This window comes from Anser cygnoides, chromosome 6 (genome assembly GCF_040182565.1).
Source record: "Anser cygnoides isolate HZ-2024a breed goose chromosome 6, Taihu_goose_T2T_genome, whole genome shotgun sequence".
NCBI lineage: Eukaryota > Metazoa > Chordata > Aves > Anseriformes > Anatidae > Anser > Anser cygnoides.
In genome coordinates, this window is record NC_089878.1 from 3562007 (window position 1) to 3584999 (window position 22993).

Sequence of the window (22993 nt, forward strand, 5' to 3'; positions counted from 1 at the left end):
ATCAGTTTAAGACATGTAGGGAAACCACAGGATAGTCTTTCTTACATCGCCTTTTCTAAGGGACTTCTGGTGGCCCAAGGAGTCTGGCATGTTAAAACTCATCATTTGTAGCAGAAAAAGTAAGGATTCTCCAACCATATGCAACAGAATTTGAACAAGAACATTTGAAACAAAGGCTATCATATAAATTCAACAAAGCAGCAGACTACAGTCAACACATTGGAGAGGCCCAGGCTTCACAAAAAGCTCTGCTTTTGTCTGGAGTATCAGAATGAGTAGCGACGTGCTTTATGACGGCGGATTAACACAGAAAAACGCTGTATTTTCATAGGGAAATATCTTTAGGGAAAAAGGTATTTTTCTGTCTTTCACAAAAGTCAGTGCCTCCCACTAAAGATTTCTTCTTACTTTGGTAACAGATATACTAGCTAGTGAGCGATACTGGTCTTTATTCAGTACTTGGGTGAGGGTTCGTCCACCAAGGCGCAGGCCAAGTAGGCCTTTGTTCTTGAAGGGCAAGTTGTCACTTCTCCTATGTTACGGTTTTCATGAACTCTTTTTAGAATCCAATATTCAAGTATATTTCTATTATTTTAAACTTTCCCAGACAGTAATTTTGCAGTATCTTGCTGCTAGTGGAAATGAAGTGCAAGCTAGCCTAAATCATTAAAGGGGAGCTGCTGTGGGGGGAGGAGAGGCTTTGAGAACCTTTCTGCCCCAGTTCTCTGTTGTACTTCTCAATTCTAGGTTCATAAGACAGTTTCCTCCAGATCATCGATACCTGATGCGATGTATCAAACAGTTGCACATTTTTTTCTCAGTGTGAAGAATGGTGCCTGTATAGATCTCGTGCCACATGACACTGAGGCAATTCTGCTAAGTGTTGGTGAAATACAGAGACTTTGCCTTTTGGTACTCATTTCCTATGTGCAAATGTGGTGGCATTCTTGCAGAGATTTTGATACGGAAAACCTGTAAATGGCCTGTATTGAATACAGTCATGATAATCCTTATTGGATGGGGGAGTGTTTGTTTTCAATGATGGTCATTTCCAGAACTGACCACTGCAGATACAGCAGGAGATAGCATGCTGATTCTGTGGTGCCTGTTGCAAAATGTCCTTCTGTGGTTTGAGCATTTCATGTTTTAGTTGGGCATTTGGGATCAGTGAAGTTGCTTCAGCCAATGGTGCTCTTGTAGATGTTTGGGATGTGGATAATCTCTATAGGGTAGTGGGTCTTGTTGTATGGTTTGGTTGTTTTTGGTTTTGATTATTTTATCCTCACAGAGAGAAACACCATTCAGTGTCGGTTAAGTACAGGAGGAGTACCACCCCTAAGACACGCAGCTTTATGCTATAATCTGAGAGGCACAGAATCAGCACATTTTTTGGCTTGCCTGCCCTATGTGGTGTTCTGGCATGCCAGCTCCATGCTCTTCTGCCAAGCAAACAACCACGGGTACTTCGCACAGCAACGATCACCCACTCTGCAGGCAGATTTGCTGCTGATGCTTGAAGGTTGCAAGTAGCAGAGGCAACATGTAGAAGACATGGATCTTTTCCCATGACTTTTGAATTTCAGGACACTGAAGGTGCTCAGGTAAGGTTTCACATCGTTGCATTACTTAAACATGTACTGCCCTGTGGAATGGCTTGGTTATTAAATTAATCTTTTGCCTCATGTTTTTTGAGTCCTTTCTTGTGCTACAGATCAGGGTATTGCCTTGTCGATGTCTTGTTAAAGAAGCTATTACAAACAAGTTAGAGAAGAAGACTCAGACATTCGCAGCTTCCATCTATGTGACTCTTAATGTTGTCCACTTGTCTTCCAATCCAGCAAAAAAGTTACTTGCTGAAGAGGGTAGCTTGCTGTCTGTTTGGTCCAAATTAGGTCGGACATGACAGGTCTGAGTTGAAATCAGCACTTTTTGAGGGAACCAGGCTTTTTCCCAACAGTTAGTTTCCTAAATGACCTGTGGCTCTGAACTACATAAGCTGTACGTCATGTTCTTACCAAATGAAAAATGGACCAAGAGTAAGTAGTTCTTTCCACGAATGTCTCTAAAGACTTTAAAAAGCCAACTTCATAATGGATAGATAATTAAGGAATGCAAAAGAAGAATGTGTTAAGAATGGGAATCATGAAGCTAATACATTTGGGATAATTAAAAAATATCAATTAATGACCAGATGCATGCATTAGTAATAAGCATAGCTCATGAACCTGTGCTGCTTAGCCTTCACCTTACCATTCCCCCTTCTCCACCCTTTGTCATTCGCTGTGGTATTAAAATTCCAAAGTCCTCAGGGTGGAGTCCTGCTAATTATATCCTTGTCTAAGTGCCACACATTTCTATGACATTATATAAACAGATAACTAAGACTACAATAACATGCCCCTGTCACAAAGTGTTTTTAGTCTTTATTTGGTTTTCAGGACTTAAGGGGAGAGTAGAGCAGTTCTTGGTCTTGCAAGGATCAGTAACGACACACAAACAGCTAAGGAGACAAACAAAAGCACTGTCATTTACTTTTTGGCACCAAGTGCTATAATAACCTAAAGCATCTTAATTGCAGTCAGAATTTAATTTTACTCTTGTGGATCATTCGGTATGTTCAGAATGCTGCTTTTCATACCACACAAAGAATGCTTCTCAACAAAACCAATCTTTTCTATGTGTATTTTTATTCTATTTGGCAAATCTACTTGAAATCATGTTATAATGAAGAAAAGGGTATGGTTTGGAACTTTGCAGGGATGGTAGAGCTCTGTAGGACAGAAAAAAGATACTTGACTTCGTCAAAAACTTCCATAATGCAAAATGCTAAAAACTTAGATGGAAGGTCAAGTGAACAGGAGTTACACTAGGGCTGCTCAAGTGAACTGCTAGTTAAGCAGCTCTTGCTCTTAGCAGATAAATCTTATCGTTTCAGCTGTGTGGTATAACATATTCCAAAGTCTTCAAAAATGCTTTCACTTTTCCCAAATTATGTATCTCATCTTTATTTACATTACTTCAGTCTGAATCTAGCCATTGCTGTGACAGCATGACTTAGGCACTGTACACTCCAAGCACACAGCGATTACCTGTTGTTCTGGTGGAGTCACAGCATAAACAATATTAATCCAGTAGCTCTGATGGTGCACTGCTAAAATTAAATTTATAGCTCATAAATCTTTATGCTACATTACTATTACTGCCTTCACGGCAAATTTATTATAAAATGGATGTCTGCATGTTTCTGGGGCAGCTGCTTGGATTGCTTCTCAGAGGAAATCAATTTGACAAGCCAGTGGCAGCTATTTCAGATCTCTAAATTCAGTTTATTTCTGAAGCGCGTTTAGGACTACTTTATGTGCTCAGACCGGATCTCTGAACCCCCGAGTTAACAAGGTTTAGCTCCCCCAGAACGTCCCCCCGCCGTCAGGGGAGCCGAGGCGGTTCTGTGACGGATAAGACTCCCCGGCCGCCTCAGCCTGGCCGCCTCACCGGCCTCGGGCGGACGGCGCCTGACCAATCGCCGCGGAGACGGCCGGCCCCGCCGGGCTCGGATTGGCTGCCCGCCGCCGGAGCGGGCGGGGCGTGCGGGCGGCGCCGGGGCCGCCACCTCTGCCGGGCTGCGCTTTTCAAACGCCGGCTGGGCGGGCGCGGCGGTTGGCGGGGGCGCGCGGCGCGGGGGTGGCCGCCGGCCTGTGAGGGGCTCGCCGGGCGTGAGGTGAGGTGAGGTGGGATGGGGCGGGCGGGGTCCGCCGGCCTGTGTCTACCTCAGGCCCCGGGGGTGCCCATTGGGAGAGCCAGGGCGGCGGGCACGGAGGCGGCGTGCCCGGGGCCCGGCCGTGTTGCGCTGAGGGAGGTGAGGGCCGGGCGATGACACGTAGCGCCCCGCCGCCCCCCCCGCAGGCGTTACGCTGAATGTTCTGAGGGGCCAGGCGGGGGCTCCGCGCCCACCTGCAGCTGGCCGCACCCGTAGCGATGTCTGCTCCGGGGGTCTGCACGTTTCGGCCCTGTTCCTGCTTCCAGCCGCGGCTGCGGAGGGGTTTAGTGCGGTGCATAGATAGCACTGGTGTTGCTTTTAATTTGTCGTAGCTAATCGGATTTTAAAAAGTTGGATCGCGTTCCCCTCAGGAAGCTGTGTGCCTCTTTGTGGTTTGCTGCCTGTTGCGGATGTGTCTTTCAGTTTTCTCGATGACACCGACCTAAAGAGAGATGTGACTTCTTACCAGAGAAACAAAGCTAATTCAGCATAAGGCAAAAGTTCATCTTAATCATAAAACTTTAATAACAATATGATGAAACCTTGCTTAATAGACATAATAACAGCAAGCTCTTAATCAGTTAGTTTCTATATAATAGAAATGTTTGAGATCAAGTCCTGCAGTAGTAAGGTAACTTTAGCTGTTGAGCAGTATTTAGTGAGTATGCTTCTAAGAAGAGTGTTATAAAATTTCAACCCCCTGAATCAGTAGATTAAATGATAAACTGCCCTTGAATTGGGGAGAAAGAAATGCACGTTTGTTCCAAAAAAGCTGATTCAAAGACATGCATGTTAGACTGTATTGTGACCCCTCAATAAATTCTTAAGTTAATTCATGCTTATCAAATGCCACTTAAAAAATATTTTTGAACGGTGTAGGTCCCTGTCCCCTGCTAAAGCATGAATCATGGTTTAAATCCAAAATAGTTCCAATATGAATAATCACATTCCAAGAACTGGAGATTTGAGCAATGTTAGATGGGTGCTGGGGTGTATTTGAAACATTACTAGTTCGAGTGCTCCCCCAGAAGTTTTTGATAGTACAGTGCTTTCATCTGAAAACTGAAAGGTTTTTTAATGTTTGTTAACTGGATCTGCACTGTAATGTGCCTCTTTTTTTTCCTTTAATAACAAGGGCAAACCTCCTCTTTACCTTGAAATAAACTGTCAATTACGAATGCTGTTATCCTTCAGTATCCTTCTTCTGCTTTGCTTTTATGGCACACCTGAAGAGATGCTTCAGACCTGTAAATGTAAATGCCAAAACCCAATATTTTTAGCTTATTATCAGCTTGCTTTTTTTTTTTTTGTCAGTAGTAGAATTAATGTGGTAGTTGTATTTTCATAATGTGCCATTCTTCTGGTTTATTAAGGTAACTTACTTGTGATTACTACATCATATGGTTCTGAATTATCAGAACTTGCATGAAAGATGTCCCTTCATTATGATTTCTGACAATTAATCCAGTGTGAAAATAAAATGAGCTATATGTAAGTGTAATAAAAAATCTGAAGCTTTCCACTAGAAGAAAACTTATTTTTCTTGTGGTAAACTACTCGTGCTGTGCTGTAGACAGCAAATAGGACAGAGTTTTGGTTAAGGCAGTCAGGGATACCAGTGGAAGCTTCAGGGAACTGCTGGAACTTAACAGGAATCCAAAATAGTTAAAGCTTATTTTCATAAAGCTACAAAAAAGTATAAGTCATTAATAGTTAAAATAGTTATTAACATTCTTATTAGAATTTATGTTTATCCCTAATATTTTATGGATCTGCTCCAGGGGGAAAAAAGGAAAATTTTATCTCAAATGTTAAAATGATGTTTTAAAAATGTTTATATTTGAATTAATTTTCTTAGCATCACTTGATTCTCTTGATTAGTATTTCCTTCTGGTTTTATATTTAGAGTGATTAAATGTGTAGTATTCTGGTCACTATTAAACTTCAGATTCTGATAGACCTAAGCCCTAATATCTACTTGCTTGCACTGTTATTTTGGGATTTCCAAAACTTAATTATGTTGCTTTAACAGGTGACTGGTAGGGGAGAGAGACCTGTTCCTAACTATGTCCAGGAGAAAGCTGGAGAACAAAAGCCTTTCTGGCTTGTTAGCCATGTCTCTGCAGACACAAATCAGGACGGACAATTTCTACAACTTTTACATGCTGGAGTCAAAAGAGCTAGGAAGGTAAGACTGTTCCTATTTATTTTATTTTAGTAAGAGGAATTTCTGTTGTAGAAAAATTCTTTGTGCAATGATAAAAGTTTGCCAGGAAGAAAGTCTATGGTTGTAGATAGGGAATAAAGTATGCTTCTCCCCGACCCACCTTCCCCACTCCCTTCTTTTCAGTACCTGACAGGTTCTTTAGGGACCAGGAAAAGGTTTCTTCCCTTTCCCTTGTCCAGTCCCACACCACATTACAGGGATATAAACTCAAGAAGGGATAACATAAGGTAATATACTTCAATACAAAGAATGGGAATTCAGAGTTGGTGGTTCTGGCTGTTTGTCTGAGGTGGTTTTTTTTTTTTTTTTTTTTAAAATTCAGAAAACCAAGACCTTTTTTCTCTCTCCTTTATGGCCAAGTTGCTAACTGGCTGCTGTTTGTGAGTAGTTTTGTAGTCTGTTTCCATTGTTCATGTTTGCAGTAGTAAAATAGCAAATGAAACAAAAACCTTGGTATTTGTGATTCTGTTACAGACATCTGAGTTAACGCTTATTTAAAATCACTGGGTTAATTCATACCTTGCAAATATTCAGGGAATTGGTTATAAAGGCCTGCAAACATAATAGCATGGTCATACTTCCAAGTTCCTTGAATGAAAGTGGCATGGGTCAGTTTTAACTAAGGCATTCCTGGGCCACATAGCGATCCTTTGTACCTCTAACTTGGGCATGTGGAAGAGCCTCTTAGCTGAGACTTTGTAACCGCTTTCACCTTTATTGTTCTATTTTTTTTTTCTAGCACGTGCTTTAAATGGTACTCTTTCATAATAAAAGTAGACCTTGCTGCCCTTAAGCTTCCTGTATTCTTACCACTTTGTGAGCACCCCTTTTGATTTCCGGGCTCTATAGAAGCAGTTAAATGCACTATCCTCTAAAACTCCAGTGTGCTTAAAATCCTGCATTTGCAGTTTATGTGTACCTGTGAGACAATGTCTAAAGTAAACAAAAGCAGTTTTTTCATGGATTCCCAAACTCAGTCTTTAATACTTCCTGTACATGCAAAAACAGACATAATAAAATTAGTGCCAAAATGCAAAGCAACAGAAGCAGGGTAGTATCTTTTCAAACAATTTTTTTTTACTTTTTCTGGCTTAACAGTTTGTGTGTGCCCTTTCTTTTAATGTCTTTTAAGTGTTTACAACACTTCCTATGTGTAAAATCCACCTTTCTGTGTAGCTTCTGTAAAATATGTAGTATGCTTTTGTTTTTGCTTGTAATTTTCTTTTCCTTTTCAGGCTACTTAGTAAATGGTTCTTTTGTTCTTCTCTGCTTAAGTCTCCCAAGTCCCATTTCTTCCTCCCACACCCTTATCTTGTAGGTCCTTTGGTATTTAAGGCATCGACTCATGAAGCAGGCAGGTTCTGTTTGATGGGTTATAGTAGCTCTGTCCTCGGAGTGGATGGCTTGGCTTCTTTTGAAGTAGTTGAATTTCTGTGGTTTGTAACTTGAGATATGAAAATAACCTGAAATTCATTTTATCTTGTAAAACTGGGCTGTGCAGTGCTGTGTTCAAGCATTTGCTTTGCAGGCAATAAGGAGGGGGAACCACTGTGCTCGCTTTAGCACAAGGCTTCAGGTCTACTTTTTTTTTTCTTATTTCTGGGGAAATTCCACTACTCAAACAATTTTGTGAAGAAAATTTGGCTAGACTTGTTTATTCAAGCTACAGCTCTTCTGCTAAGCTGAGGTACTGCCTCATATGAGAGTTTCCAAGTTTCAATGATTTTTTTTTATTGCTTTTATTTTTATTTATCAGACTCTAAGAAATTGTTTTTAAGACACTGTGTGTTTTTTGGTTGATGCTTCTTAAAAAGGTGTAGTTGATTTTTAGCCTCATTCTCTCACTTCTAAACTTTAAATGTTTATATGATATTGTAGTGTGCCAGTTATTAACAAGCGGAAATTCTTACATCACCAGTTTCTTATGGGGATATCACTGACCCTTCAAAGTTGATGTACACACAGCTGGTAGAAAGATGATGTTTAAAAACTATAAGGGAAGGTCTTCCTATTCTCATGAAACTCAGCCAGTTTCTCTTTTTTAATTTTAGAGAAACTTTTGTGGTTGATGGGGTAATGCGATGTTAAAACAAGAATGTAAGCTGTGGGGGAGTATCTTGAAACTTCAGTATATTACGAAATTGAGCTCAATAACTTCAAATGCTCTGCAATAATAAGCTGGTTTAACAGTTGGGAAAGTACTTGGCTGTTTCATGCTTACAAATAGTTGCTAAAATGAAGAGTGTGCATGTATCAGTTTGTAAATAACTTTCACAACTTTTTTTTTTCTTTTGTGTTTTGTACTCTTGGCTTTCTGAGTTTACTGGTTTAAATAAAGACAAATCTAATTGGTTTAGAATTAAATGATGACAGAGAAGCTGTTTTGTTGAATTTATTTCTAAATAAGTGATAACAGTATAAGTAAAGGTCAGCTTTGCATGTTTTATGATTCAGTCTGATGTGTACAAACTGTATTTAACATGGTTATTTACCACTGGAAGTCTGTTTCATCATGAAAGATGCTGGTACCTTTTTTTAAGTCTAGACTTTTTTTCTAAAAAAACACCTAGATGTGCCTTTAATTTTAGAGATGTCCCTTTTAAGCATTGTTCTGTGGTTTTTTTTGGTTTTGTTTTTTCACCAGAAGAAAGGCTAAGCCTGCAGGACAGTGTAGTCTTCCCTACCGAAGAAGCTGGAATAGTTGAAAAAGTGCATGTCATATAGCTAGTACTGAGCCTCTTCATCAAGTTTGTTCTTAGTGTGCTGTGGTAACAACAACAAAAATACACATGGAAAGGTGTTGTTTGTTCAAAGTCATAAGAGTAGGTCTTTTCTTTTGCAAACAGTTTTATAACTGTTTTTAGAACACTACAGAATTTATTTTAGCCCTTCAAGTGTTGTGGTTTTTTGTTGTTTTTTTTTTTTTAATAATGTTTCTGGTGTAACTTGAAAATACTCTGCAAGTATGCACTAGGCATTTCTGGGAATGCAAAACTTGTGATTATAAAACTGTTTTTTCAGGATTTGATAACTTGGCTTAAAAACTGCATATTTTCCCCTAATTTTTTTAAAAGGTCAGCCTGGTGTTTCAACTACACTATGTGGTTTTCTTTTAAAAACATATCTTTGCCAAAATACATTTTTGTTTCCATACCTAAACAGTTGGCTAGGAAATAAAGCAGCACACTTGTAATTGAAAAAGGGAATGCTGAGTAGCGGGTGTTTTTCTGTTGTTTCTAAGCTTAGTGCAGTAATCTGAATTTTTAGCAGTACTGCATGGTTTGTGAAGGGAGGTTCTTTTTTATGCCTCTAAAATTTTCTTCACTGAAGTGCTTTGTCTCTCCCTAGCTTAGATTTATGCTGCCCCTCTTTGCTCTCTCTCTACTTCTCACAGTTTTGTTTTACTCTATCCTGTAGGTGCTATGTTTTGTTGTTGTTTTTTTAACTGTATCCTGTAGATGCTATAAGGTGGTTGAGTGTGTGTATTTTGTTTGTTTGCTTGCTTGCTTTTTAAACAATATTGCCAACCTGAACAAAGCCCTGGGCAAGTCTAATATGATCTCCTTGCTCACCCTGACTTGAGCAGAAGTTTGGGCTAGAGGCCTCCAGACCTCTTTTCAAACCTGAGTTGTTACATGTTTCTGTGACCTTACAGTGAGAATGTCCATGTAGGCAAATAGCCTGATTTAACACTTAGCTGCTGTGTGTAAGAGGAATAGTACTGGGTCTCACCAACGCTTCATGGTGCTTTCTCATACACCGGCCAAAAGTGTTCAGTCAGTAGTATAAAAACAGGCCAAACATGACATTCTCCTGATACTTTTTTTGTTTTGTTTCTAATTACTTGCCATGCTTTTGATTCTAATGGCAATCTAATTACTTTTTATGTCTTCAGTCCTAATGTTTTCCCTTTTATTTTGCAGAGGAAGATGTGCTGTGGTTAGAAAATGCATAGCTAAATCCACAGGCCAAGAATATGCAGCTAAATTTTTAAAGAAAAGAAGAAGAGGTCAAGACTGCAAAGCAGAGATTCTCCATGAAATTGCTGTGCTTGAATTAATGAAATCAAATCCTCGCATAGTTAATCTCCATGAAGTCTATGAAACGGCAAATGAAATCATCCTAGTGTTGGAATAGTAAGTGTGCCTTTGTCAGATGTCCCACATCGCTAGTTACAAATCTGTCAATGTATTTTTTGCATGAGTTGTCTGAACACTCAGAAGACTCACAGCAAGTACACTATATGCATTATGCTAATATTTCATTATGTTTTTTTATTGACTTTATTAAGCTCTTGGGGCCTTCTTTGATATTTTCATGTGAATTCAAGAGTTGAATCCATTGCTGTAATTTAAACCTTTAAATTTGTACATGTATTTTGTTACATCTGTAGCTAATTGGCTATGTCAAACAATGTAGAACAGAGGCATAAAACAAAATACACCAAAACCCCTCCTAGTTCTGTACTCAAAATTTAAAATGTTGACCGATAAAGGCATTTTTAAGGGACTGCTATCAAAAAATATTTTTTTTTTAATTTTTTCTCTTCCTCACTGCATAACTCAGTTCTGTAGACACTTTGAATCTTGATTTCAAATTGAAATATTTCTGGTGCCTTTAAATACTGTCTCACTCAGGAGGATGATTTTAATTAAAACTTTACCATTTAATTTGTGCAATTTATTTCTTGTGCTAGTTGGATTAAAAAAAAAAAACACCCTTTGATCAATTTTCAGATCAGGCTAATATAAAACCTGAACACAAATGCTAGGGTTTGTTTTAATTGTTGTGTTTTTTTCTTAAAGAATCTCTCATGTCAAGCTGACCAGAGAGAATTCCATAGAAGGTGCATAACGCTTTGGTGCAACCTAAAACATACAAAAGCAAACAAACAAAACTTGCTGATACCAAGTATGTAGATTTCAGAGAAGCTGGGCAATTCCATCCTCTATGAAGGATGTTACTGAAGGATGTCATGTTACTACATGACATTTCTTGATGATTGAAAATTGTAATTTGTTTGTAGATTATGAACTTCTAAAGTTAGTGTTTTTCCTGTTTTAAAACTGTTTAGCTTCTGTAGCTGTTTCCTCCAAAATTCACATCTTTTATTAGATGCCCTTGTGGCTGCTCATAATCTCTGAAAACTAGTCTTCTAATGTGGGAATTAGTTTGCATTTGAATTATTCATCATATTGGATGTATGTGTAAATGTTCAGAGTGTAAGGAACAAAAATGCTGTTGGTAAAATGAACTCGGCAAGGCTTTCTCTAAGTAGAATTTAAGTTTTGCATACAAAGTATTTGAAGAAATGGTGATCTGCAGACATTGTGATAAAGTCCTTTTAATTTTTCAAATTTAGCTAGATTATTTTCAAAAAAGAAAAGAGAAATGCCTTTTTTCTTTGAACTAAATGATCCCTAACACATTATTTGAGAGAGGACTGAAATAGTAATATAGAAGTAAAGACAAAGTCCAGATGACTAGTTTTGAACTTCTTATCAAGAACGAGTTCCCATAAAGGCTGTACTGATTTTCCTAGCTCAGCCAACTGTCTCGCATATTAGAGCCCTGTCATGAAACAACTTCCTTGTACTACGTTGGTGTTAATCCTAATGGTCTGCTTTGTAGTAGTATTCAGAAGACTTGTAGTAAATATTCCTAGTGCTGTTGGAATAAGCAGAGGGCTGATTACGCTTCTAAATTGTCCTTCTGTGGCAGAATATATATATATATGTATATATTTTTTCTCATTATTGTCAGAACTCTTAAGCTGTACTTTCAAAGAATCTCAAGAAATGAGTCTCTTCCTCATAGAGTAGTTAATAATCATTTCCCATTTCACTGTATTTTTCCTGCTACATACGGTCCTTGCTAATGTTGGATTGTATTGATAGGGTTCTTTGGAAGGTGCAAGAATCGGATTGTGTAAGTGCACATTTTCTGACTAAAGGAGAGAAATGAATGCTATTAATGCTCTTAATAAGGCCATATCTGTAGAAGGAATAATATCTTTTCAAAAGCCCCACAACAGAAGTTGTTACTCCTCTGTTCTGAGGGTAAAAATAATTGGAAGAATTGAGCTATTCATAGAGAAATCTGGCAGCTGTTCTAATTCATTTTAGAGCTTTACCAGCTGAATTTTCAGATCAGTCTTGTTTCATTGAAGAACGAAGAGAAGCCCTACAGTGTCAGATCAATGGCCTACTCCACTGCCACTTTCAGGAGTGGCTGTAAGAGGTGCCATCTAGGAAGAGCTAAGGAGTGTGTGAGCCTGTACACTTATTGCAATCTGTTCTCCTTGTACTGTCCCATCAGCCTGAAGTATTGTATTGAGGATACAGCTATGCCTGTTCCTTTTAGTATATGTTTATGGACCTGTCGTCTGTAAATCTGTTTCGTCCATTTTTGAACCTAGGGATACCATCTGTTTTTGTGGTAATAAATTCCAGGTGCTTGTTACCTGCTGTGGGAAGAAATACTTTCTTTTTGTTTGTTTAAAATAAATCAGGTGCCTCCTAGATCTCATATTGTGGGATTTGAAAAACAGCAGTTCTCTCTAAACTGGCCTCGGTGGTTTTCTCAGCATCATTCATAGGCTCCTCCATAACTTTCTATCCAAACTTAGTCAGTGTCTCTTTGGCTTCTTGTAAAGCAACTGTCTGTCCTTTCCTTTGCCCTGCTCTGTACCTTCAGCAGTCTCATTATATGCTGCTTGAAGATACGGAGACCAGGACTGCATGCTAAGGTTTTATACAAACGTCTTTGCTGCTTTGTTTGTTGTCAGCAGTCCTCCTGATGATACTGAAGGTATGTTGGCTTTTTTGGCCTGCTGCTGCACAGCAGTGGAGTTATTTCAAAGAACTGGCAGTCAAGATTTCCTGAGCTGTACCTTTCAGTTTAAAGTTTGGCATTATGTAGTATTGCATTACGTTATTTTTTCTGAAGATATCTTACATTTGTGTATGCTACAGCTCATCTGGTACTCTTTTACTCACTTTCTCAGTTGGTGGCTCTCAGCTGAACTCATTTGTTTAATGACTTCCCTGAACTGGGGAGCCAAAAAGAGGATGTTGTGTTCTAACTGTGGTCTGCAGTGCCAGGTAGAGTCACTTGCCTCAACCTACTTGCTCTGCTTCTGATATTACAGCCCAAGGTGCTGTTGGCCTTTGCTTGCATTCAGCTTGCTGTCTTTGAGGTCCCCCAAATCATTTTCAGCAGAGCTGTTCAGCTCTTTACCCATCTGGCCCACCTGTCCAGACCATAATGTTGTAACTTGGGAACAAGAATACTATAGGAGACAGTGTTGAAATCTTTGCTAAATTTTTGAAATCTCACAGCCAAGTTTTGTCATAAAGGCAGTGAGGTGAGGTGTTATTGATACCTCCCATAGCTTCAGCAGGTTGGTAACTGTTTATCCACATTGTCCATTATCTTATCTTTTTATAGGCTATTCTGTTGCTAATGATGGAATTCAGGCTTACTGATCTGTAGTTTTGAGGTAGTCCTTTATTCTTGAGAGAGAAACTTTAGGCAGTTAGAGCAGGCTGAACAATGATTTCATACCTGGCTTGAAAGGAAACAGCTGACACAGTGGCAACATGTAGAGTGTAACTAAGAAACCACATTCAAGATGATTACCCAAGGTTATTTCCGTGTTTCTTTTATGCTTTAGTAATGGTAGGGTTCTATAAGTAAACAACAGTCTTCTTTGAGGACAACAAGTTGAGATGCTGTGTAAAATAAATAAACATATGTAATGAAGCTTGTCAATCTCATATTTGTTGCTAGTGTGGAAATGGTAGCTATCACAGTGACAGAGCTAAGTCCTTGTATTCCAGGATATTCTATACCTACAGGAGTTCTTGAACATATTGCTCACTGGCTGACCAGGCAACTGTGTATTTCGGTGTGCTAGATTTTATTCCTTGTAGCTCTCTGACAGAAAGAACTGATTTCTACTCTTCGATCAGAACAGTAGTACCTATGGTAGCAAGTATGCAGTTTCTTCTCACTCAAGAGATATTCTTCAGCAACTCTGTTCTGTTCATTGCATTGTGGTTTGTACCAGTGATGGAATTTTCAGTCCCCAAATCAGAGAATAGGAATACTGTTTGGTTTTCTTGCTTCAAGTTATTTATGGAACAGATTGAAAAATTTTAAGGTTTAACTTGTAAAGGTGTCTTCTGTTAGGGAATGGTGATAGAACTGATCACCCTCAAGGCATCTTCAGGCTAACTGGCAAGATAGCAAGCTTGAATTTTACAAAGAATTATGAGCAATTCAGCCACAACATTCTGTGTTACCCTCTGAACTCCTGTTGCCAGCTACGAGGAAAGAAAAAGCATCATCAGATTTTATTTTTTTCCCCTTTTCTAAGTGTTTACATAATTTGTCTTGGGATTAGTATGTTCAAAGAAGAAAAAAAAAAAAATATTCTCAGACTCTAGGATGAATATTTAGTAAATAGCTACCGATAAATGAATATATATTAAATTATATAAATAGATACTATATATAAAACTTCATACACAAGCTTAAATTTTCAAGTTTAATACATTAGTGTTCCTGAATGTGTTTCAGTGCTGCTGGAGGAGAAATCTTTAACTTATGTGTCCCAGATCTGGATGACAGAATTGGTGAAAGTGATATTATAAGACTTATAAGGCAAATACTTGAAGGACTTTGCTGCTTGCATGAAAACAATATTGTTCATCTTGATTTAAAGGTGAGGCTGTGTCAGACTTTTTTTTTAAGTACTTAGTCTTCAACTTGATAGTGATAATCAAAATCATTTGTTGAATACATAGCAAAGATGAGAAAACCAAGTCTACTAGAGATTAAATACTTTTTTTAAAATAAAATTCAGTAACCTAAATAAAATTTAGCAATATAAACTGAGATGTCATTTGGTATATTATGGCTTTTTTTTATCTTATATTTTATTAATTGAGAATTAAATGTTTTCTATTCTAGCCTCAAAATATTTTGCTGAGCAGCATCAATCCTCTTGGTGATGTGAAAATTGTAGATTTTGGTATGTCTCGGAAGATTGAGAATACTAGTGAACTGCGGCAAATCATGGGAACGACAGAATACCTAGGTAAGGAAGAGTCGCTTCACGGTTTCCAATGGGTGGTTTCGAGGAAAAAGCTGATGTAATATGCTTATCAACTTATCAGTCATTGCTGGAGAACAAACAACAGGACAAGGCAACATGTTGTTTTGAGTTGCTCTTTTTTTAGAGAAGTTAACAAATATTTGCACACAAAACAAATTTATAAAGGGCACCTTATTTTATGCTATATAATATTTGACCTGTTGCTGCAGACTATAAAATCAGCAGGAATTTTTGGAAATTAAATCCTTGTGATTAGAGTAGAAATACAACATCAGCATTCACAAAGACCCGTTCTATGAATTTGGAATGTCGTCATTTGTATGATGACATAATGACATCAAAATATTCCTGGGAAAGTGAAAAATCTCCTTTAACACTTGGCCTTCTGAGGGACAGGTGTCCTTAAAAATTTGCCTACACTTCTTTTTTTTAAGAGTACTTGAATCTGCGGTGAATAGTATCTTATCCAACATATGCGTACTGCCACTGACCCTAAAATTGGCTTGGTCACCTGGCTTTGCAGTGTTAATATGCTGGAGGCTTTATGCATTCCCTATAAAAAGCTGTGTACTTGAAAATCTATAAGAAAAATCTTTTAGGTGCATACATCTGATTTGAAAATATTTTGGGACTTGGATAGAATAGACTCGAACCAATATGATGCCATTTCAGTCTGAACCAGTTATATTTCAGTGCCTGAATAACTGGAATAACCTTTTTTTCCACCCTTCGAAAAAGTAAAGTTGAAAACCACATGCTTAATCTCTTAATAATGATTACCAAAAGCTGACAGAAATGTAGGGTATGATTCAAGGTCTCTTGGATAATGTGCCTATTAAATTGTCTTTTTTTCTTTCTCATCCCTTTCTGTAGCTCCAGAAATCTTAAACTACGATCCTATTACCACAGCTACAGATATGTGGTAGGTTGTATATGTTAATTCATTTCATTGGGGTAGGCAGGACCAGTTAACAGTCTGGGTGCCAGATCCAGACTCTGCTGCAGTTTTATCTGGCTTACAAAAATACTGTTCTGTTGAATGGGCTGAACAGATAAGGGGAGAGTTGGGAGAGGAAGGAGTGCTTAGGATATAAACTAGGGCTTCGAGGAATTACTATATGTGAGTCTGTTGCACACCTACTATGAAATGAACTGGCTTCTGAACATACAGAGTGTACTTCTTTGATCTAAGGAAGTAGCAACTATCAGCATACATGAGGTATTAGTTACTATTGGACAAAATGTTTCAGCTATTACCTATTTGGGGACACTCCTCCCTCACCACTTCTGTATCATTAAATAATCTTATGGCAATTTTAAGTATGTTAACTTTCTACTTTAGAGGAATATCAGTTTCTACAGAATGTCATAAAAATGAGTTAAGTATCTTAAACTAATGTACAGTTTTAATTTAATGAACCGTGGTAGGGTAAAGGCTAGTTCTGAGATGCTTCCTTAGAAATGTAACATGTTGCCATGTTCTGATTGTGCATCTATATAATTCAATTTCAGTTTTAAAAGTTGCTATGATCTAGTTACTCCATTGAAATTCTCAACTCGTAATAGTAATTAAATCTGTTCATTAATTTTTTTACAACTTATTTATTTGCCTACTTTTGTGGGAAGACACAAAAACAAACTATTGGCATTCTACTCAGAATCCTGAACACTGCAGCTACATATTTCCACACTGTAATGTGTACTAAGGTTTGATGCTTTGATCAGAAAACCATTTTTTTTCTATGCATCAAAAAAAACCTCTAAGATGTCATAATAAATTGTATGATGTGTAGTACTCGTATTCATGTGCTTAGGGAAAAACATCTCAGCAAGAGGATGCTGTAGCACAAATCGGGTCCTGATTGTATAGAAAGATTCCGTCTTTGATGCTTCTTCCAGAATTATTGTGAAAGAAGGGCTGTCTTTTATTTACGTGCAAATTAGAAAGTTTTTTTGTTATTGTTCTTCAGTTCTGTCTTCCAGAACTGCCATATCTCCAAGAACAGCCTGTGTAAAAGTTATATTTTTCCTTTTCATAATAGTCTCCACGGCAGGAAAAGAAAGGTTTATTGAATGAAAGCAAGCAATTTTCAAAAAAGAAAAAAACAACCCTCCCTTCCTGGAGATTTGAAATGTAGTTCCTCGTGTGTGTACGTGCATCCATGTCTGAATCACATAGAACTGAGAGATCACATCCTGGTTTTAATTCTTTGAGTGTGGCACACATCAAGAAGTTTGATCTGCTGCACAAATGGGTGTGTGCTATATTGCTTAGGTATCCTAGTAGGATTTTACATTGTGTTCTTACCCCAGGAACATAGGTGTAATTTCATACATGCTGCTTACACAAGAATCTCCGTTTGTGGGAGCCAACAATCAAGAAACTTTCCTTAATATATCTCAAGTTAACGTGGATTATTCAGAAGAAACATTTTCATCAGTTTCACAGCCTGCCAAAGACTTCATTCAAAAACTTCTCATAAAAAATCCAGAGTAAGTAACAAACTCTTCAGGACAAGAATCTTACCTTTTATGTCTGTGAGCACATAGAAAATGTGAATGTTAATTTGGGAGCTTAGTATCATTGATATGATCAGTTAGACGTTTCATAATGCACTGGTATTATCAGCTAGATATTTTGAAGTGTAGGTTTCTGCTTTTCCATAATGTATGAGAAGGATCTTTGGTTCACTAGCTGTTATTGTAGTCTGGGTTATGCTTTGAGTTTGCTCAGTTTTTCATATTTTGACTTTATTTATGTATTTCATTTAGAGGACAGATTCATGAAGAATTTTATGAAATGTATTCCAGAAAGATCAGATTCTTGTTTACAATTTAACCTTTCATTACACAATTTGGAGAGATAAAATGTGATCTTTCTGCACGCATGCATTCATGTTTTCTGACTTACCTTTTAATATATCTTATAGAAAAACTTGTCTGTCTTGTGACTGAGCATATATTCTTCAGGAACATGTACGTGTGTATATATGCATAGTGTTTTGCATGTTCAGTCTTGTCAAAAAAAATCTCAATCAAAAGCACAAACTTTTCTTTGCTTCTAATGCATAATTCTATAAATCAGCTTTCTTTGGGAGTTCAGACTAATCAAGGCCTTTCAAAGTAGCTGAACTTTGACAAAATTGTAAAAATTATAGGGATTAACTATGTCTGTACTTGCTGTGTAGTGTTAAATATGGATTTTTTAATTGTTGCACTAGCAAAATGCACTAAAAAAGTCCCAAAAGGTGTTTGTACTGGAGGATAATGTTTAGTAAAGTCACCTAGCCGTGTTCTACTGAGCATCATCAGGAATTATCATTTATATTGCTGTGTATTGTTACTTGTGGTGATACAGTAGTTCCTATCTTCTGCCGAAAGCCTGCAAGCAAGCAGGAGTGACCCTGTCTGGTTGAGACAAGGTCCTTTGGTAGGAGGGGATGATGAAGGAAAATGATATCCATGAAGTTCTTACTTTGAGGAAATAGGCACACCGTATAAATTCACGTCTGGACAGTATCAAGGATGATTCTATTCTTTCTATTTTGTTACCTCACACAGAGTGTTCATCAATAGCTGGAAGAACTCACAGAAACTATACTATCTTGAGGGTAGCAATTCTAAGAGTCTGCTTTAATAAATATTACTGTGGACCTGCAGGATGTTTGACATTCTGCCGCAGTTACTACTCTATTTGTGCTCTTCTGGGCATCACAGAGTTTTCATCTGAGGAAAAACCTGTCCTCAGATCGTCAGCTCTGTGAAGTTGAGAGTTCTCTGACCAAAAAATATTGATGTGTTCCTGTGGAGTTGAGGATGAATAGTGGGCTCCTTTGCATTTCCAGTGAGTTATATGTGGAACTTAACAATGCAAAAACATGATGAAAACTGTAGTAGTGATATACTACGTTATCCAGAGTTGTATAAATCTATGGTCTGTTAGGAAGTAACTACATTTTGGAAGAGTTCACACCAGTCTATGATGAACTGCAACAGTAAAACACAGTGAAATACCTGATAGAGTTGATGACAACATGTCATTTAACCCTCATTGAAAACCTTATGAATGAATATTCGTTAGCCCCTCTGTTTACAATGGTCTGTATAAGATGTAGGACTTCAAAAGCATAATGCACATGCACATATACAATGTTGAAAACATTCCAAGGGACTATGAATAATATGGGCTGAGAAATACCTGTTCCTTTTCCTGATGAACAGTTTACCAGTTTTGATGTTCAGCAGTTGGCGAAGTTGTCAACTAAAATCAAGATGCCTGTTGCCAATGCAGGCAACTATTCCAACAATCCCACTATTGTAGGTTTTAATGCACTTTTTAGCAACAGCGGTGTTAGAAAACCAGCAATATTAATTCTGTACTGTCAATTCTGATGTATGCAGAGAAATATTAAGTAGTATTAGTAGTATTTTAATTACATTTGTAGTGTCTGAAATTAACTTAAGCAACTTTTGATATTTCTTTTTCAAAGGGAAAGACCCACAGCAGAGGCCTGTCTCTCTCATTTCTGGTTGCAGCAAGGGGAGTTCATACTCTTGTGCAGCCCTGAAGAAACTTGCTGCCCTTCTCTGATGCCAGGACATACAACAAAATGCTCAGAAGAGCGGAATGTAAAATCCAGTTGTAATGGTACTTGTAGCAACAAGGAAGACAAAGAAAACATTCCAGAGGACAGCAGTACTGTCTCCAAACGTTTCCGGTTTGATGATTCATTGCAGTATCCCCAAGACTTCATGACAGACTTTGTATGTTAATATGTAATGTAGACTTTTACAAAAAGGGATTTAACATAATCTTTTCCAGTGGTGAATATAGGATTATGGCTTGCCAATTTGTGCAGTGTTGGTATACTTGAAATGCACTTTGATTCTTTTATGCTGGTACTTTCTTTTCTATCCGTTGCTGGCAATGGATTTAACTCCTGAGAAACTGGGGTTGTAGCACCAATAAAATGAATTATTTTTTGAAGAAGGTATAAGTAAATATTTTTGCACTTTTCAAGTTTTAATCCAAAAATGATGCCAGATTAAAACCAGGAAAATGAGTTTATTTAAACTAATTTTCAGAGTTTTTGCCTAAACCTCAAGCTTTGCCAAACAGTGGCTGACTAACACGTACATTTTTATGACTGGCCTTAAGAACTTGATCTAAGCAGGGAAACTGAATCTAGCTGTCTTAATGGGCTTATTTGGGTTATGATAGGTTTGTTGGGGCCATTTGGAATACTGCTTTCTCTCTGGGATCAGTAGTTAAGGAAATGTTTCTGTCATATAAATCTGGTCTGCCTAGGGATTATAATGCATATTCTGCATGATTTCTCCTGTGTTGGATCTCTGTAATACTTGAACAGAAAATGGGTAGATTGTCAGTCCTTGTGCCTAGTGATCCTTTGGCTCTTACCAGTGAGTTGTATTTGAAGAGGGTGAGATTCCCATGCTGTTGTGAATATTTGATACACTTGTTAGTTTGCTTCCATAAAACCTCTGAAATAGAGTTGTCTGCCTGCATTGATCTATTCCTCATCTTAAAATAAGCAAACTAACACCAAATGACAAAAAGCCCCTTCATAGTTAAAATTAATAACTGAATAATCTGAAAATAACTATTTTTGCCAGTAAAGCTGTAATTAAAAACTTTTATTATGCCCTTCTAATGTAGATGGGCAGTGCATTTTTCTATCAATTATTGTTATTTACAATAACTTAGCTTCTTGCCCTCTCTGAGAAATGGACTGCAATGTGTTAATATTTAAAGACAAACTACCCAATACTTGTTTTTAAGCCTTTAAATTTGCTTTGTTTAGTGGGTTTGTGTTTAAGTTATATCCCTTCTACTTCCTGTTACTAGTCTCTGAGAAGTATTGCCTATGTCAAATTTCAGCTTAGAGCAAATAACAGTCATGTCTCAACAGCCTGAAACTAATAGTCTACCATTGAAATACTGACAAGATAAGATCCTAATCATAACACTGAGGCTGGAAGTCTGTTTGTATAGGTAATGTATTAAAACACCTATAAATATTTGGAAAGTAAATAGCACTTCAAAGTAATTTGGGGATTTTTTGCTCCTCAGAGCTTAGACTTAGTGCTCTTTTTGGTTTGGTTTGTTTTGTATAATGAAATATCATAATCTGATGATCTTTTCAAGTGTGCCTGTAGATCTGACAATAGCTAGGCAGATTGAGTTTTTTTTATTTTATCTTCACGAAAGAAAGAAACAATTTTTTATTTTTTTAATTTTTTTTTACAAAGATTTTAATGCAAGGTTTCCTGATAATGTATGGGAGAAGTTCAGGACTGTTGTCTTTTATTTTGGGTGACATTTCTGTTGACAAGTGAAAGGTCAGCTGAGATGTATTCAGCTTGTATTTGCAGAAGTAAAAAAAAAAAAAAAAAAAAAAAAAATCTGAGACTTAATCTCAAGTGAAATGAAATAATAGCATGGATAAAGCTCAGATGCTTAGGTGTATAAATGAACTGCACTGACTCTCCTCTGTATTTTATTTACAGTGATAATGATAATATATAATTATAAAATGAGTTTGCTGGAGGCACTTGGATTGTGTTCAGGTACCTTATAAACTTATTTTCAAAGTCCTTGTTTTTAAACTATTTTATGCAGACATGTTTAGAAGTTAACATTCAATGAAGATAAAGAATAATTTTTTTTACAAAAAGCTGTAATGGATAAAGGTAGAAAGATGTTGCATTTTAAGTCTCCAAAATTATTACTGATCTGAGATTACAACTGGGAAGCCTGTGAAAGTCTTTGTACTAGTGTTCTGTTTTTTAGCATCTGAAAATAAAGCTGAAAGCATATGCCAGCACTTTATGAAAAAATTATTATTCCTTAAAGTTTTTATCATGTTATCTGATGTTTTACATTTCTTACTACTTTTGGAGCTAACTTATCTTTAAATTAAAAAAAAAAAAAAGGTCTTATCCAAGAAACTTAAGTTTTGAAGTTTGTACTTCATGTAAATTCAAAATATGCCTTGAATCAGAGTTTGTTTGGATTAGCATGTTGGATTTATTTTAAAAATATTAATGTGCATACATAACATTCTGTTGAATGTAAATAAATACATTGTAGAAAATTTTTAGCCTGTCTTGCTTCCTGCCAGATTACTGGAGATTATGAATTGTAAATGAGTGATGAGTAACTCATCATCATGAGCGATGATGATCATTTTAAGATGACTGAAGACATATTTCAATGCAGTTCATGACCTTTTTATATTAAAAAAGTAATAATAAACTTTGCCTTTTTTCAAAACTTCTGTTTTCATTTCTTCACAGAATGGTTGCATTTGGAAGAGATCTCTGGAGGTCATCTGGTCCAACCCCCCCCCAGCTCAAGCAGGGCCACCTAGAGCTGGTTTCCCAGGATCATGTGCAGGTGGCTTTTTGAGCATCTCCAAGAAGGGGGAGGGTAGGATCACCTCCCTTGACCTGCCAGCAATACTGTGCCTCATGCAGCCCAGGATACCATTAGCTAGCTGCCTTTGCAGAAAGGGGACGCTGCTGGCACATGTTCATCCTGGTGGCCACCAGGACCTCATCTCTGTTTCTGCAAAGGCGTTTTCCAGTTGGGTGGCTCCCAGCGTGTGTTGGTGCCCGGGGCTGTCCCTCCCCGACTGCAGGATTTAGCACTTCCTGTTAAATTTCATGGCTTATTTATCTGGCCAGTTGAGGTCCCTGTGGAAGGCCATACAATGCCATCAGTCACTCCTCCCAGTTTTGTGTCATCTGTAAACTTGCTGAGGGTACATTCTGCCCCATTATCCAGATCACTAATAAAGATGTTAAACAGGACTGGACCCAGTACTGACACCATGCGTTACTTGCCTCCAACCAGACTTTGTGCCAC

The 22993-nt window shown here is 37.6% G+C and overlaps 1 protein-coding gene across 6 annotated transcripts; it reads left to right on the forward strand.

Moving 5' to 3' along the window:
* Window positions 1-1422: 1422 nt before the first annotated feature.
* STK17B (serine/threonine kinase 17b) lies at window positions 1423-22938 on the forward strand. 6 transcript variants are annotated; one of them, XR_010832567.1, is made up of 10 exons: window positions 3575-3718; window positions 5790-5945; window positions 9908-10120; window positions 14568-14712; window positions 14961-15087; window positions 15979-16027; window positions 17419-17598; window positions 19596-19869; window positions 21634-21693; window positions 22423-22938. XR_010832567.1 is itself a non-coding variant. In XM_066999957.1 (9 exons), exons 2-9 carry the CDS (start codon window positions 5824-5826, stop codon window positions 21634-21636), a joined length of 1113 nt encoding a protein of 370 aa, XP_066856058.1. In that variant the 5' UTR covers window positions 3575-3718; window positions 5790-5823; the 3' UTR covers window positions 21637-22399. The 6 variants fall into 6 exon arrangements, 5 of the variants coding, with proteins under 5 accessions (XP_013043068.1, XP_066856058.1, XP_047914393.1 ...); XM_066999957.1 differs by lacking the exon at window positions 22423-22938 and having other exon boundaries at window positions 21634-22399; XM_013187614.3 differs by lacking the exons at window positions 3575-3718; window positions 21634-21693; window positions 22423-22938 and adding an exon at window positions 1423-1601 and having other exon boundaries at window positions 19596-21529.
* Window positions 22939-22993: the final 55 nt, after the last annotated feature.

What these genes read in the sequence shown, in the direction of transcription:
- STK17B (XM_013187614.3), top strand. Translation starts at nt 5,824, where the DNA reads ATGTCCAGGAGAAAGCTGGAGAACAAAAGCCTTTCTGGCTTGTTAGCC. An exon ending in GGGAACGACAGAATACCTAG is followed by an intron (nt 15,088 to 15,978) that starts GTAAGGAAGAGT and finishes CCCTTTCTGTAG; the next exon opens with CTCCAGAAATCTTAAACTAC. An exon ending in CTTCTCATAAAAAATCCAGA is followed by an intron (nt 17,599 to 19,595) that starts GTAAGTAACAAA and finishes TCTTTTTCAAAG; the next exon opens with GGAAAGACCCACAGCAGAGG.